At 38.2% G+C, this 17584-nt stretch overlaps 1 protein-coding gene and 1 pseudogene across 1 annotated transcript; one reads left to right on the top strand and one right to left on the bottom strand.

The window, feature by feature from the left end:
• Positions 1-1176, top strand: LOC138901851 (uncharacterized). The gene has a single exon (XM_070189647.1). The coding sequence runs from the start codon at positions 1-3 to the stop codon at positions 1174-1176; it is 1176 nt and encodes a 391-aa protein (XP_070045748.1).
• A 4951-nt stretch (positions 1177-6127) lies between these two features.
• On the bottom strand, positions 6128-7163 carry LOC117278958 (dehydration-responsive element-binding protein 1A-like; annotated as a pseudogene).
• Between the last annotated feature and the right edge of the window lie 10421 nt (positions 7164-17584).

Below are 17584 nucleotides of genomic sequence, written 5' to 3'. Positions count from 1 at the left end.
ATGACGAGAAGATTTTCATGGGAGGATATTTCAACGGACACATTGGAGCGATGTATGGGAGGGAGGGGGAGGGGGCATGATGATGTACATGGTGGCTTTGATTTTGGAGATAGAAACGGAGGAGGAACGTCTCTTCTGGACATTTCTAGAGCATTTGATTTGGTGATAGCAAACTCGAGTTTCCCGAAAAAGAGGGAGCACTTGGTCACCTTCTGGAGTTCAGTGGCCGAGAATCGAATTGATTATTTACTCAACATGAAGTTTGATAGATGTCTTTGCACGGATTGCAAGGTCATACCGAGTGAGAACATCTCGACCCTTCACAGGCTCCTAGTCATGGACCTTGAGATCATGAGGAAGAGGAGGAAGAGGGCGATGTATAGCCAACATATGATCAAGTGGGGAGCCTTGACGGAAGCTAAAGCGCAGGAGTTGGGAGTCAAGATGGTGACTATGGAGGCTTTTAGGAGTAGTGGGAACACAAGCGCTATGTGGATCACGACTGCCCAGTACATTAGGAAAGCTGCGAGCGAGGTTTTAGGGGTCTCAAAGTGTTACTCTGGTAGTCACAAGGGAGACTGGTGGTGGAATGAAGAAGTGCAAGGAAAAGTGAAAACCAAGAAAGCAGCATATTTGAAACTAGTGGAAAGTGTAGAAGATGAGGAGAAGAGGGAGAATAGGGAGCATTATAAGTTGGCTAAAAAGGAGGCAAAGCTAGTAGTTACGGCGGCCAAGACTGCAACTTTTAGTCGTTTCTATGAGGAACGCGAGGGCCGAGGTGGGGATAAAAGGTTGTTCAGTTTAGCCAAGGCGCGAGAAAGAAAGGCGCGTGACTTGGACCAAGTGAAGTGCATCAAGAATGAAGAATGTAGAGTTTTGTTAGATGATGGGCTTATCCGTCGGAGATGGCGGGCCTACTTCCATAGTCTCTTGAATGAGGAGGGGGACAAGAGCATTGTTCTGGGTAATTTGGAACTCTCCGGGAGTCATTGTGACTTTGGGTATTATAGGCAGATTAGAGTTGATGAAGTTGAGGGGGCTATGCGTAAGATGAGTAGAGGCAAAGCGACCAGGTTTGAAATTGCGGTGGAGTTTTGGAAGAGTGCGGGCAAGGCAAGCTTGGAGTGGCTCACTAGATTATTTAATGTTATTTTTAGAACGAAAAAGATGCCCTAAGAGTAGAGGTGGAGCACGATGGTTCCTGTATACAAGAACAAGGTTGATAGCCAAAATTACAATAACTATCGGGGTATCAAGCTGCTTATCCATACTATAAAAGTGTGGGATGTAAGTACGTAATTTTTGACCCGTACATTAAAATTATATTTAGTAGTTTTGGTATTTTTAGAATATTTCTTTGAGTTTATATCTATAGGATTTCATTCTATTATTAATTTTAATTCTAGTTTTTAAAGCATAAAAATTGAAAACTACAAAAATAGCTTCATCCTATTATGCATTTTATTTTTTCTTAAAGTCATTAGTATTATTTCAAATCTATTATGGTTTAACATATTTATCTCTATATTTGTCTTAACATAATTTCTATGAAAAAAAAGAAAGAAAAACACAAAAATAGTCTTATTTTTACCTCAATGTATAATTTTAGTATTTTTGCAATTAGAACAATTTTATTTAATTAGCATGAATTAATAGTAGTAGTATTTTATTATTTTTAGAATTCTTGAGTCATAGTCCAAAAATTATCTAAGTTTTGATCTTTTTAGCCCAAATTGAGGCCCAAATTTCGAACAACCCAAGACCTATCAACCCAACCCACCAGACCCTTTTAATCTCAGCCTTCCATCCTTAACAATCCAATGGTACATATTAACTCCCACACCCTACATATAAGCTTCATCTCAGGGAGAACCATAGGAGCTTAAGGGAAGAAAAAGCTGCACAAGACTTCTTCTCCAACAAAATTCCAGCAACTTCTCTCCATGAAAACTGGCGTAAAACCAGTCCCTAGACAGTCCTATTTGTGACCTCCTCCTTCCTTTAAAATTATCACTTCAATCCTTGTGTCCTTCACCATAAAAATCGACACCAAACCCATTTAAAGTTGCAGAGTCATGTCAAGGTTTTGGAGTCAAAGTCGAGGTCGCTATCGAGCTTCGGTCTAAGGTTCTTCGTTGGTTTCTCTTTTGCAAACTTTGGAACCAATGTTGTCTACTTGATCGAGCTACAAAAAGAGAAAGAAATCATCACTTGAGGTTCATCTTCTTTTTCAGTTCTTTTAGTAATGCTTTAGTTTGTGTTTACAAAATTGTTGAATGAATATCCTGTTGCTATGTGTTTGAAATAATTCGTCCACTTGCTTAGATGATATTTATATTTTCTTTCATGTTTAATCCTTCTCAATTACCAGTTTCAATTTGTTTCTGTGGTGGTTGAATTGTTGGCCAAATAATAAATTTATTTATTAATTGATCTTGTGTTCTGGGTTTAGTTGAAGATTAGGAAAATAATTGGGTCGCACTGTTGGATAAGAATTTCAAATCGGATAAGGAAATTTGGACCTAAGCATTGGGCTAAGGTCAACGCCTCAATGGGAATTAAATGGGTACGAATGAATAGTGTTGGCGGTCAGATGATTTTCATGCTTTTGGGTTCAATAGTTGGGTTGTGAAGAAATGAGTAAAGCTGGCCCATTTTGTTTTTTATAAATTAATGGATCATCCGAATCCTTCTAGCTTAGTCAGATAATTGAACTTGCAAATAAATCCAATGGCTAATCTTACTCTTTATCCACAATCAATTTTCATAACTATCAACACCTTCACATAATACTTTATCTTTAGGAAAATAACTCATAAATACGTTAGTGTGCTTTAGGCACGTATTGATCAAATTATCGTGATTGTGTACACGTTCGCGTGACATAATTACGATTCCCAAAATTAAGCAAGATACACGTTCGCGCGACTTTGGCAAAATAATCTTAATAATAATAAAGTGTTATTAATTGTGTACACGTATGAGTGACATGATTTTGGACACATCAAATAAAAAGAGTACACGTGCGCGTGACTCATTTCAAGATACTTCCATAATTACGGATAATCAAGCAATTAAAAGCGGTAAAAAGGTAAATGCACATAACTTTTAAAATACGTAATAATCAATTACTAAGCCAAGTGTGGATTGTAGAGAGACCGTGCTAAAACTACGGAATCCGGGAATGCCTTACACTTTCTCCCGAATTAATAGAATTTCTTACCCGGTCTTATGATTTCGCGAATTTTAAAACAGAGTCAAACTTCCTCGATTTGGGATTTAAAATAAACCGGTGACTTGGGACACCATAAAATTATTCCAAGTGGCGACTCTGAAATTGAATAAATAATCTCATTTCGATTAACGTCACTTTAATTGGAAAAACTCTCTATCCCCTCGGAAAAAAAGGAGATGTGACAGCTCTAGCGACTCTGCTGGGGACAAGAACACAGAATCTCTGGTTCAAGGTTAAGAATTTGAGCTTATTAATGTGATCTATACTTGGGTTTCTTGATTGTTGATATTACTGCATTTGTGGGCCTAATGTGCTAATTGACGCTCATTTACCGCTTTGATATTATTTAAACTGTATTAAAACTGTCGTTTTGCGCCTCCAATTTGAGTCTTCTAAAAATAAAGTGCACACGTACGCGTGGCCCACTTTTCTGTTAGAGGTTGTATCAAATAGAACGAGGCTGGATCAGCAACTAGGCCAGGTAGACTTCCGTGCTCCCGGTACATTGCGCCCACCTCGGCTCGAGTTGTCCGCTTGGGTAAGCCATGTCTAGAACACACCCCCAAGTTTAAACCTAGAATAACATAGCCTAATGTCGGATCCCTAGTAGGAACGTTTGTTTGCATCACGTGCATTTGACTTTGGGGACTCAACACCGTGGTTGGATCCGTCTAGGACAGGTGCACCCAAATTAAAAGTCCATCCTGATGCATCTTACGTGCTACTTGCGCATTTGTTTGTTTCGGCTTGCATGTTGACTGGCTTCTAGAATAGGGAAAGAAAATAAAATAAAATAAAAAACAAGAGTGAGAGGTAGGTATTTGAAAATTTTCGAAACTTTGCCGAAATTTTGAAGAAAAAAAATGAGAAAGAAAATATGTCAATGTTTTCAAAACGTCATTTTCCCCATGTTCCGTCAAAACTGACAGAACTACGCAGGTCTGATTCTCACCGGATATGAGATACGTAGGCAAACCTCATCGGTTCTGCCCCACAATATTTTTTAAAAAAAACAAAAATAGTTTCCTTTACTTCTTTCTTTAGAAAGTCTTTCTTTTAGACCCCAATTTTTAAAAAAAATACAAAAATATTTTTTTTTAATTTCTTCTCAAAATCCAAAAATATTTTCATTCTTCTTTCGAAAATTGAAAAGAAAATTCAAGATTCAAAAATATTTTCTTTTTTCTTTAAATGTATTTCTTTCATAAATTAAAAATAAAAATCCAAAAATATTTCCTTTTTTCTTTTGAAGTTTTTTTATTCGAAATTTCAGAAAAAAGAGTAGAAATTAAAAAAAAAGAAAAATATTTTCTTTCTTCTTTAGAAGTCTTTCTTTTCAATAATTCTTAAAAAAAAAAAATCGAAATCCAAAAATATTTTCTTTCTTCTTTATTAGTCTTTCTTTCGAAAATTAAAAAAAAAAATCAAAATCCAAAAAAAAAGTTAGTTTATTTCCTTTATTTCTGATCTTCCCGAACTACGCAATATCTGATTCATGTTCCCACATGATACGTAGGCAGCCCACATCAGGCTCGATCGATCATTTTAAAAAAAAGTGTTAAAAATAAAATATAAAATGATGGTGATAATAATACGGACCGACTGAATCCATTCTAACGTGTCTCTTGTTTTGAATTGTAAAGAAAGGTTGAGGTGGTCAGTTTGTGGTAAGCTGACAACACAAGATCCAAGGAAATATGACAACTGACCTCGAAGTTGTTACCAGTGCTCAAGAGGCTAAGGGTCAGAGGGTTCAACAAGAGTCTAGTGTGGTTGAGGAAAATAGCGCACTGAAGCTGCAAATGAAAAACATGTCACAAAGAAACAATCATACAATGTAAGATGGAGATTTTAATACCAATTCTCTAGTAACAACCTTTCTAATTTTTACTAAAACCAGCCACTTCTTCCACATCAAAAAACTCATTCACAAAACCATGGCAAATTTTACCAATTCTTTCCACTGTGGAGCTCGCGTTTTTGCTCATTGTGGCATTATTTTACAACACTTGTGAAAAGAAAGAATGAGATAGGGTCGATATCTGCTAATTCAAACTCTCATGGGTAAAAGTATCATCAATCAAATGAGTTTTATTATTAAGAAAAAGGATTGTGATATGATATAACATGTCAAATGTATTGTATTTATTTTTTGAGTTAAACAATAATAGTTGGTGACTTTGCTGTTCTAAAAGAAACAAAGGTGACTTTGGTCGGATACTTCTATAAGTTATGTGACCATCTGGAAAATCTACTGAAACTTTCCTGCAGTATGAATATTCAATCACACATATATTTTGATATTTTAAAATTATATAATGAAACTTCTTATATTTTGAAAACCTACACAAAATGTCACGTAGGTTTTTAATTATGATCAGATATGAGTGATCGCGCTTAAGATATAGCGGATGTATATATCCGTTATCAAAATAAACTAAAAGAAATTAAAGAGAAATAAGCAAAAGAAGGATGATATCGAAAATGAGAAACTTTCTATGTTAAATATTACTCCATCCGCCTTGTTTTATATTACAACGTTTGATTGGGCACGAAATTTAAGAAATTAAAAATGATTTCTAACACATAAGTCAAATATATGCACACAAGTACTTGAAGTAGTCCTTTTAAGTGAGTGGTAGTGAGAATTTCAGATGTCTTTTTATTTTAACAAGTGATTGTGAGGGTTTGACTAAATTATATGCCATCAAGGGTAAAATGAGAACACTAAAACTAAATAACTTTTAAAAAGATAAAGGTGTCATTCTTTTTAGCACAAACAAATAAAAGAAAAAAAAAATTACATAAATTGGGATTAACTAGAGAGAATATAAGTTCTAAAAGAATAGAAATAACATACACGTATAATAATATGCAAAAAGAATCTGTCAATGGAAGTAAAACCAAGTAATTTGTTGTCATTTATCAAGTAATTGATAAAGATTATCAAGTAATTCCTAGTGTGACAAATTAATTGAGGGTTGTTGACTATTCTACTAGTGATGCCTACAATATTGTGTCTATTTTCCAATGCAGTTTGACTGTAGTTATAGAGAACTAAACTATTCAAATTAATGTCTCTACACATATTGTCTAATTAAATTGATCAATAGTTCCACAAAGACATGTCAGCATGATCAGCTTCTATTTCATATCCGTCTATAATACATTGAAGTGGAGGTAGCATTAGCCCTTCGGCCATATTCACAAGTAATCTCGGCATGCAGAAAAGTGCCTCCTCGTTCATAAACAACACATTATCACGCAATTCTGCAACCAACTCTTGTATTACTTGATCAACAATAATTTCCTTAAAGTTTTCTCTATGTGATTCTACAGGCCGAAATGCTTCGGCGGCTTCAACGGCCGCCTTCTGAATATCCTTGGCGGCTGCTGAAGTCGGGATGGGTAACCTCCAAGCCGAATCAGCAAAGTTCAAACATGCTGACCGGCTTCTTAGAGATATGGCCGCCACGTCATGAGCTCGAGCTGCCATTTCTGCAGTTGGGAAAGTGCCCAGCCAGATTCTTGATTTCTTATTGGGTTCTCTTACTTCACAAACCCACTTATTCGAATTTCTCCTCCTTATTCCCCTTTATACTGGATGTCGAGTTTCACGAAACTTCTTCCTACCCGCACGTTTCTTTGGATAGTTCGAAGCTAACATCACTTCTTCATCAGAATAATTAGGTGTACTCCCTGCGCTGCCACTATCAGACGAAGTTGAAGATTCAGCAGCTGGCAACAAAGAAGTTGACAGTGTAGGAATTAGTGGATCAAAATTGTAGTCTCCAAAAATATTCATTCTTGATCAGTGGAGAGTACGTACTCTTGAAAGTTGGAAGTTGGAAGTGTACTGAGTAAAGCTTTGAGAGTGGATGGTTCAGTTTAAGGTTTCCTTTTGAGTCAATAAATAACATTACGAAAAGCTATTTATAGTGATATATGATAAGTGAAGTGTTACATAGGAAAGAAAGCTTACGGTTTAGACACGAACACGGACTGTGTTAGCAGGAGACAGGCTGGGCATATATTCTTGAATTTTAAAAGGGCAAAAGTACTACTGGGACCTAGCTACTGTGATTTCTTCTTTGGGACAACTTATGGGGTCGTTTCCCACCTTCTTCTTACCATCCTTATTGGGGTACCATATAAAAAACCATAGGAATCATGTTGCATCTATTTTATTTTATACTAAATAATTAGTAGTAAATTTGAGTATAAAACATACTAATAACTGTCAAGTCAAAAGTTTGACTGAACATTAGTTCATCCGTGCCATTTATGCTAGCTACTCAGCTTGACTCGATATTAACTTTAAGAAAATAAAAAACCTTTGAAATATCTTAAACATATATATATTAAAATTTATAATCTTAAACATATTATAACATTTATGTCGGTATAAAAACTTCATATTAAGGAATCATTAATTTGATTCATGGGATAAGCAATAATAATCTCAAGATAAAATTCATAATCATTTAATTGTGTCTTTAATTGGTTTTTTGTTTTCCTTACAAGGGATTCTGGGAATAATTATACTAAAAGAATCTTTGAATATTCTTGGCAAAGTTGTTTCAAGTCAAAGGGTTAACCTCTTTCAAATTAGTTTGATCAGTTTTTGTTTAAGGTGACTTGTTCTGAAATTTTGATTTTTTAATGTAAGATTTTCTTCACACACTGACACACGTTGCTTGCACTGCCCTCAAATTTTCATTGACATTTTGGTTATTCACCTTTCTTTTATAATTCGTCGATCACATATTTTTGAAAAATGGTTTTGATATTTGTTAAATGAATTTCAAAATTTTAAAATAAAATTTATATACATTCAAATCTCTCTATAACAGATTTGTTTGTTCTAGATATTTTTGGATGTTATAGCGAATTGCTGTTATAGAAAATATATATTATAACAGAACATGAAATTTGATTCCAGAAAAATTTTATTTTTATAATGAAGTGTTATTATATAAGGATGCTATTATATAGAGGTTTGACTGTACTAGATAATTACATAAAAAGTATACTAGTATAAGTCACAATAGTTTAATTAACAATTTAAAAATATTTGCAAAACGTGATCAAAGAAAAGCTTTTTAAGCTTCTCAAATAGTAATAATATAGTACAGAGTATCACATAAAGGAAAACACATAGGAGTAGTTGTTTTACCTACACACTATAAACATTATTCAAACAAATCTATCATTCAACACAACAACGAGATGTGTTGAACATCATATCTTTGCAGACCTCAGGTAGTTCATACTCAGTGAAGTAAATAATAATCACTCCGTTCACTTTTGGTTATTCACCTTCAAAAAGTTTTAAAAAATAATTTGGAAAAGTAATAGTTAATAATAAATATAAAACATGAAAAAAGATTATTTTACTCTTGATTTGCTAAAATAGACAATTAAAATAATAATATAATTTCAATAGAATGAACAAGTAAAAGTGAATGGAGTAAGTAAACACTTACACATTCTATCGATCTAAATGTAAGTCATTGCTTGATAATTTTGGAGGGCACATGGGCAACATATTTTCAGAGAAGCAAGCAATGTGAATGATATATATCTTGATTGTGTACGGGAGGAACCGAGCCCATGGGACGCTTCGGTTTTCGATGAAGTAAACGAAGGAAGAGATGTGACTGTAAGGGACCGTAATCGAGGCAAGGAACCCCTCGAGCCGGAGTCCGGGCAAAACGTCTGTCCTCAGGAGTATCGAGGCCACAACCCCCAGGATCGGTTCGAATCCCAAAAATCTTGGAGGGCATTACCAGATAATCGAGTATGAGCAATAAAAGGCCGTGATATCTGTGACCAGCCGGATGTCACGGAATGAATCTCGGCACGTATCAGCAGGAAACTGGTGATTAGTTAAACGGAAGATTTTTACCTTTTGTAAAATTACACTTAGGGTAAGACTCCCATATTATATAAAGGGGGTCTGATTATTCGTTAGGTACATTGTAACACGCATATCAAAGTAATATATTCTTATTTTCTCTATTATCCAAAGTTCTTACTTTTGTTCATCAATTCATCAATAACGTGAGCCCCAGATCGAAGGCAGGCATTTCACTAAGCTGTTACTAAGTCCGGGATCACTCCTATTGATTGGTTTAATAATTTGTTATGTCCCTTATCTGTTTAATCTAATGCAGTTTATCATTTGTATTGAATTAACCCACGTATCCTTAAAACCACTTATAAATTTAATTGTTATCTTTTTTTAGGGTAAACAGTTTGGCGCCCACCCAGAAGGTAAGTTCTACAAGGTTGTAGTTAGACCGACTATGTTGTATGGAGAAGAATATTGGCCGGTCAAGAACTCTCATACCTAGAAGCTAAAAGTAGTTGAGATGAGGATGTTGAGGTGGATGTGTGGGCATACCCGGTTAGAAAAGATTAGGAATGAAGTTATTCAGTAAAAGGTGAGAGTGTCCCCTGTGGAGAATAAGATGTAGGAGGCGAGGTTGAGATGGTTCGGGCATGTTAAGAGCAGAAGTACAAAAGCCCCATTTAGAAGGTGCAAGTGGTTAGCCTCGGTGGGCAGCAAGAGGGGTAGAGGTAGGCTTAAGAAGTCTTGAGGAGAGGTTATTAGGCGGAACATGGCGCAGCTGGAGCTGACTGAGGATATGGCCCTAGACATGAGGGTGTGGAGGTCAAAGATTAGGGTAGAAGGTTCGTAGATAGTCGAGTGTTTCTCTTTGTCTTACTCAGTTCGCTAGCATTAGTGTTAGTATGATATCTTTTATTCATAGATGGTTATTACTACCTAGAGTTTGACTGCATTCTTGGTTTCAATCTTATTTCATCTTGACGTTATTCCTACTTGTTGCAGTTGCCTTTTCGTTTTTAGTCGTTCTCTAGTCGAGGGTCTATCAGAAACAGCCTCTCTGCCCTTCCAGGAGTAGGGGTAAGGCTGCGTACATCTTACCCTCCATATACCCCACTTGTGAAAAACTACTTGGTTTGTTGTTATTGTTGTTTGGCGCCCACTGTGGGGCTAAGAATAATAGTAGAAATTTGATACAAATTTCCATAACACCCTCTATTTTACACTTGTTCTTTGAGCTTTTAATTTCAGGTCAAATTAAAAATATCGAACTCTCAATCTGCCCATTTGAGATGTTGAGTCCGGCCACCATGGCAAAAACAACAAAGTGGTACCCAACAACGAGGTACCCCCTGCTAACCCTAACGGAGTCCCTGTCGCCGATCCGATCGATGCTAACTCACACGTGGTCATCGAAGCAAACTTTTCCACTGACCCCGAAAACAGCATTCACGGGGGAGCCTGGTCGATATCCTGGAGTACACACGACGGCGAAGGTGATGGGATAAACTTGTGTGTGATCTTCGAAATGTTACATGCTCAACAAGCAGTGATAGCCCAGTTGCAGAACCAAAGCCGAGCCCCCAGCAAAGTTGAGCCCGAATCGTTCCAGGAAAACACCCGCAAAAATGAACCGGCCACAGAAAGGCCGGGTGAAGCAGAACCCGAGACCAACCCCGAGATAATAAAGATGCTTGAGGAACTAACAAAACGGGTGGAATCGGGAGAAAAGAAAATCGAAGCCAACGTCAAAAAAGTGGAGACCTATAACTCCAGGGTCGACCAAATCCCGGGACCGCCACTGATACTGAAGGGCCTGGATTCCAAAATATTTGTCTGAAAGCCTTTCCCTCCGAGCGTAGCTCCGAAGACGATCCCAAAGAAGTTTCATATGCCCGAAATTTCGAAGTATAATGGGACAACCGATCCAAACGAATATGTGACCTCTTATACATGCGCCATCAATGAAAATAACTTGGAAGATGATGAAATCGAATTCGTTCTGCTGAAAATATTCTCAGAGACCTTGTCGAAAGCAGTTATGATATGGTTAGGGGTGTTCTTGGTTTGGTTTGGATTGGATTTTCCCTAAAAAGAAACCAAACCAAGTAAGTCGGTTATTCATATATTAGAACCAAACCAAACCAATTAAGTCGGTTTTTTATTGATTCGGTTTTTGTCGATTTTTCGATTTTTATTTGGGTTTTTTAAAATATGTGACATACACTACCAAACACATATTCTGGCGACTATATTTTCAACATAACACTATCAAACCAAACAATCTTTGAGACATTTATCATTTACCAAGATATATTGATGATCATTGAATCAAATAGTGATGAATAATTTAAGTACTCGATTAAAAATCGATTATTTTTAATGTGAAATAAATTGTTGTGTTTAGCAAAAGAAAACTACCAATCAAACTAAAATGTAAAGGCAAAGAATTAGATTATTAAAATAGCAAAGAACTAGACTAAAAATACAAACGACTAATATGTACCATAAAATTTTAAATACTTATATATATATATATATATATATATATATATATATATATATATATATATATTTATTTATTTATTTATTTATTTATTCAAATAGCTAATTCTATAGTCACTTTGGTTCGATTTTTTCGGTTATATTTTTATTAAAACTAAAACCAAACCAAATTTCATCGATTTTTAAAATTCAAAACTAAAACCAAACCAAACCTAAAAAGTATTAGTTTTTTGATCGGTTTGGTTCAGTTTTTCGGATTTTTATGAACACCCCTAGATATGGTATCACAACTTACCCCCTAATTCTATTGACTCATTTGCTATGCTTGCAGATGCCTTTGTAAAAGCGCACGCCGGGGCCATCAAGGTGGAGACCAGGAAATCGGAACTTTTCAAGTAAAGCAAAGAGATAATGAGATGCTCAGAGAATTTGTATCGAGGTTTCAAATGGAATGGATGGATCTGCCTCTGATCGCAGATGATTGGGTCGTTCAGGCCTTCACCCAAGGACTCAATCCCTAAAGCTCATTGGATTCATAGCAGTTGAAGTAAAATTTGATAGAATACCCGACAGTAACTTAGGCCGACGTCCATAACGGGTACCAATCCAACATTAGGGTCGAAGACGATCAGCTCGAGGGCCCTTTCGGGTCCGTTTATCCAGTCAGAGCTAGTGACAAATCCAAAAGAGACATTGATCGTGAACCAAAATCGAATAGAGACCGGTATCAACCATACAATGGAGATCGAAGGGGTAATGGGTTCGGACGCAACACTATGAGAAGTGAAAGAAGAGGCGACCGAGGTCATAATAACCGGGGACTCATCAGCAAAAGCGGTTTTGATAGACCCATCGGGTCTAAGGAAGAACCAAGATTATCGGAGTACAACTTCAACGTCGGTGTTGTCGGTATCGTATCAGCCATCGGACGCATCAAAGATACTAAGTGGCCTCGACCGTTACAATTTGATCCTTCCCAAAAGGAACCCAACCTAATGTGTAAATATCATGGCACTCACAGCCACATAACCGAAGATTGCCGACAATTGAGAGAAGAAGTAGCCCGAATATTCAATAACGGACACCTCCGAGCATTTTTGAGTGATCGAGCCAAACATCACTTCAGAAACAGCGACTCCAATAAGCAGATCGAGCAAGAGGAACCTCAGCACGTCATCAATATGATCATTGATGGGGATGTTGAAGGCATCGTGTAACCACACAATAATGCACTAGTAATATCTATACTCATAAATAAATCTCGAGTTAAGTGTGTGTTAGTTGATCCAGGTAGCTCGGCCAATATCATCAGATCGAGGGTCGTAGAACAGCTAGGTATACAAGATCAAATTGTGCCTGCAGTCTGAGTTTTAAATGGGTTTAACATGTCATGTGAGACCACTAAAGGGAAGATAACCCTACCAGTAAACACTGCCAGAACTGTCCAGGAAACAAAGTTCTACGTGATCGAAGAAGATATAAGATGTGATGCTCTGTTCGGGAGGCCTTAGATTCACAACATGAGTGCAGTACCCTCGACACTACATCGGGCGTTAAAATTTCCCACACCGAGAGGGATCAAAACCGTTTACGGAGAGAAACCATCTACAAAAGAAATGTTCACGGTCTATGAGGTGGTCCTGATATCCACACTCTCAATATCGAAGAACCCGAGTTTGATCACCAAGGAAGAAACCAAATAGCAATCACTGACATCGTCCCCGACCGAACCAGAAAAGCAGGGGACGGACGAGGAGGAGGATTACGGAGTCCCCAGGTATTTCATAGCCACTAACGATTCTGATGCCACCAAGTTGACGGTTAAGGAGCTGGAGCAAGTCATATTAATTGAGCACCTGCCCGTTCGGAAGATATACATGGGCACGGGGCTTACTCCCGAGCTCAGGAAAAAACTCATTGAATTTATTATAGCTAATATAGATTGTTTCGCTTGGTCCCATCTTGACATGACAGGGATCCCGCTGGAAATAAATACTCACAAGTTGAACTTAGATCTGAAGTTTCACCCGGTTAAATAGAAGAGGAGGTCTTAATCCGAAGTCAAGCATGCATTCATCAAAGACAAGGTATCTAAACTCCTTAAAATAGGTTCTATTCGGGAAGTTAAGCACCCGGACTGGTTAGAAAACATAATTGGTAGTGCCTAAAAAGGGAAGTAAATTAAGAGTGTGTGTAGACTACAAAGACTTGAACAAGGCATGCCCTAAGGACTCTTTTCCTTTGCCTAACATCGATCGCATGATCGATGCGATGATCGGCCACGAGATACTCAACTTTCTCGACGTCTATTCCGGTACAACCAGATCCAGATGGATCCGGGCGACCAGGAAAAGATATCCTTCATCACTAAATACGGCACCTATTGTTATAACGTAATGCCATTCGGACTAAAAAATGCTAGTGCCACTTACCAACGCCTAGTAAATCGAATGTTTGAAAAGCAAATAGGAAAATCAATAGAGGTTTACATTGACGACATGTTAGTTAAGTCCCTGCGAGCAGAGGACCATTTGAAATATTTGCCAGAAAGCTTTAACATACTGAAGAAATACAATATGAAGCTGAACCCAGAGAAATGCACATTCGGAGTCGGGTCCGAGAAGTTCCTTGGATTCATGGTGTCCAACCAGGGAATCGAGATCAATCACGACAAGATCAAGGCCATAAAAGACATCATTGTGGTGGACAATGTCAAGGTCGTTCAAAGACTAAACGGGCGCATAGCCGCCTTGGGTCGATTTATTTCAAGGTCCTCCGATAAGAGCCATTGGTTCTTCTCATTATTGAAGAAGAAGAAGAAGAAGAAGAACTTCTCATGGACCCCGGAGTGCCAGCAAGCTTTGGAAGAACTCAAATAGTACCTTTCAAGTCTGCCTTTACTTCATACTCCAAAGGCAGATGAGCAGTTGTACCTGTACTTAGCGGTATCCGAGATAGCGATAAGTGGAGTCTTAGTCCGGAAAGAAGAAGGTATGTAATTTCCTATATATTATGTTAGCGGGACTCTAGGCGAGGCCAAAACAAGGTATCCTCACCTAGAGAAATTGGTGCTCGCTTTGTTAAGCGCCTCCAGGAAGTTAAGGCCATATTTTCAATATCATACCATATGTGTCGTGATTACTTACACATTGAGGAACATAATGCACAAACCCGAGCTCTTGGGATGATTGGCCAAATGGATCGTGGAAATTAGTGGGTACGATATGGAATATCGACCCCGAACCGCAATCAAATATCAATATTTGGCAGACTTCGTGGCCGATTTCACGCCGTCCTTAATACCCGAAGTTAAAAAGGAATTATTGTTAACCTCGAGGACCTCCTCGGGGATCTGAACCCTCTTTACAGATGGTGCTAAGATACCTGGATAAACTACAAGTAACACTATATCGATTCAAGGAATGGACACTGCAACATGTACCCCGGGATCAAAACAGCAAAGTTGATGCTCTAACTAACTTGGGGTCATCGGTTGATGATGATGAATTCAGCTCGTGAACGGTTGTACAACTCATGAAATCAGTAGTGGAAGAAGGCCACACCGAGATAAACTCGACAAGCTTAACCTGGGACTAGAGAAACAAGTATATAGATTATCTAAAGACCGGGAAAATGCCCTCGGATCCTACGGCAAGGTTCAGCATGTCCAAGGATAACACCCTGTTCAGAAGAACGTTCGATGGCCCACTCACAATATGTCTGGGACCGGGAGACACTGAATACATTTTGAGGGAAGTTCACGAAGGCACCTGTGGGAAACATTTGGGGGCCGAATCGTTGGTTCGTAAGATAATCAGAGTCGGCTATTACTCGATCGACATGTAGAAAGATGCGAAGAAATTCGTACGAAAATGCGACTGCTGTCAAAGGCACGAACCGATGATCCAACAGCCCGGGGAGCTTCTGCATTTGGTCTTGTCACCTTGGTCATTCATGAAGTGGGGAATGGACATCGTCGGTCCCCTGCCATGGGCACCCGGTAAGGCTCAATTTATATTATTTATGGCTGACTATTTTTCTAAATGGGTTGAAGCTCAGGCATTTGAGAAAGTTATAGAAAAAGAAGTCATTGATTTTATTTGGGACCACATAATATCGAGAACCATAAGATCGTATGTTACAACGGAAAGCAGTTCATCGGCAGTAAGGTAAACAAATTTTTCGAGGACCATAAGATCAAAAGGATCTTGTCAACACCCTATCACCCTAGTGGGAACGGGCAGGCGAAGTCTACAAATAAGACCATACTCCAAAACCTTAAGAAGATATTGACCTATGCCAAAGGAAAATAGAAGGAACTTTTGCCCGAAGTCTTGTGGGCATACCGTACGACCTCAAAGTCTAGTACTGGGGCCACCCTGTTTTTGTTGGTCTATGGTGCCAAAGCACTAATACCGATCGAGGTCAGAGAACCGAGTTTTAGGTTTCGATATACGGCCAAAAAGTTAAATGGTGAGACCATGAGCACGATCCTGGAACTATTGGATGAGAGGCGTGAGGCCGCCCTCATCCGGTTGGCTGCCCAGAAACAACGGATCGAAAGGTATTATAATCGGATAGACAACCCCTAACACTTTAATATCGGGAACTTGGTGTTAAGAAAGGTGACACTAAACACCTGAAACCCGAATGAAGGGAAGCTCAGACCTAATTGGGAAGGCCGATATCGAATTATCAAGATTACCAGTAAAGGTTCGTACAAACTTAAAGCAGGGAATGGTGAGAAGTTATCGAACAACTGGAATGTAACCCACTTAAAAAGATATTACTGCTAAGGTGCGACCCCATTCATACTTTTTTTTTTACATATATTGCGAATACAACTAACACTTGCAGGCAACAGCCAAAGGATGATGTAGTTGTTAAGCCTGAAAGCACGCGTCGCACTCTTTTTCCCTTGAACCGATTTTGTCCCAAATAGGTTTTTCGGCAAGGTATTTAACGAGACAACAGTGGATCATGCTAACCTAGAATCCAAGACCGGTTATGAACCGGAGTCGATGGTCACATCAACAGTATCTGATCCCTCTCGATGATCGACCTCGAATACTGGGGGGGCATCATCCTCGGGTAATGAGTTTTAGCAAGGAAGGAAACTTTGTGCTTGAACATTCTATGCTTGGTGGATAGGATTTATTGTAAGGGTCAAACGTTCAAATGAACCGTGCCCGCGTAGACCACCTAATCCATAACACGAAGCTTGTACACACTTACAATTTTGTATATTACGCACAGGAATGAAAGAAAATTTCTACCTTACATATACATATTATGTCCCTTAAGACTATTACATTCTGTTACTTAAGGAAATCGATCCCAAGGGTCGCCTCTATCTGGATCCAATAGATCACCCACACTCGAAGACTTTTGTCCAAGACAAACTCAGACGGCTCAGGCTATCGAAGCCCGAAGGTACAAAGCCTATTAGGCACTGCCTAAACTTAAAAGGCTACGGCCACCCCCACTCAGGGACTGTCGTCCAAGGCAAGCTCGGATGGCTCGGTCTATCAAAGCCTGAAGGTACAAATCCTATTAAGAAGTTCCTGAACTTAAAAGGCTACGACCACCCTAAAAATGGCTTGGAGACATCTGAAGCTGGTAATCAAAACATAAGGCCTTCAAAATTTCAAACCTATTCAAAGGTTACCCTCGGCAAAATTATAGTCTAAAAACATCTAAAGAAATGCTTTGGGGAAAGCTTTCGGTCATATTGAGCTCCCGCAAGTTTCAAATGAAACTTACATAAAAAACAAGTCTTGTTCGGACCTCCGAACAACAACTTATTACTACGTTTTATTTCGTGCTAAGGCATTTGAAATCTTTGCAATTGTAAAGCTGAAGGTAATAGACTTGAAAATTGCCAAGAGGAAAAATAACCTTATATATACATTCCAAAATGTCTTTACAAAGGCCAATGAAAACTGCCTCAACAGAATAAAAGTACAAAATGCAGACAAAAAATCCTAAGGCAC

The sequence above is a fragment of the Nicotiana tomentosiformis genome, chromosome 11 (genome assembly GCF_000390325.3).
Source record: "Nicotiana tomentosiformis chromosome 11, ASM39032v3, whole genome shotgun sequence".
In the NCBI taxonomy this organism is placed as follows: Eukaryota; Viridiplantae; Streptophyta; class Magnoliopsida; order Solanales; family Solanaceae; genus Nicotiana; species Nicotiana tomentosiformis.
This window is presented reverse-complemented; position numbering and strand designations above follow the sequence as displayed.

Bases quoted from the DNA above. Each gene is read 5' to 3' on its own strand.
- LOC138901851 (XM_070189647.1), top strand. From the start codon at position 1: ATGACGAGAAGATTTTCATGGGAGGATATTTCAACGGACACATTGGAG.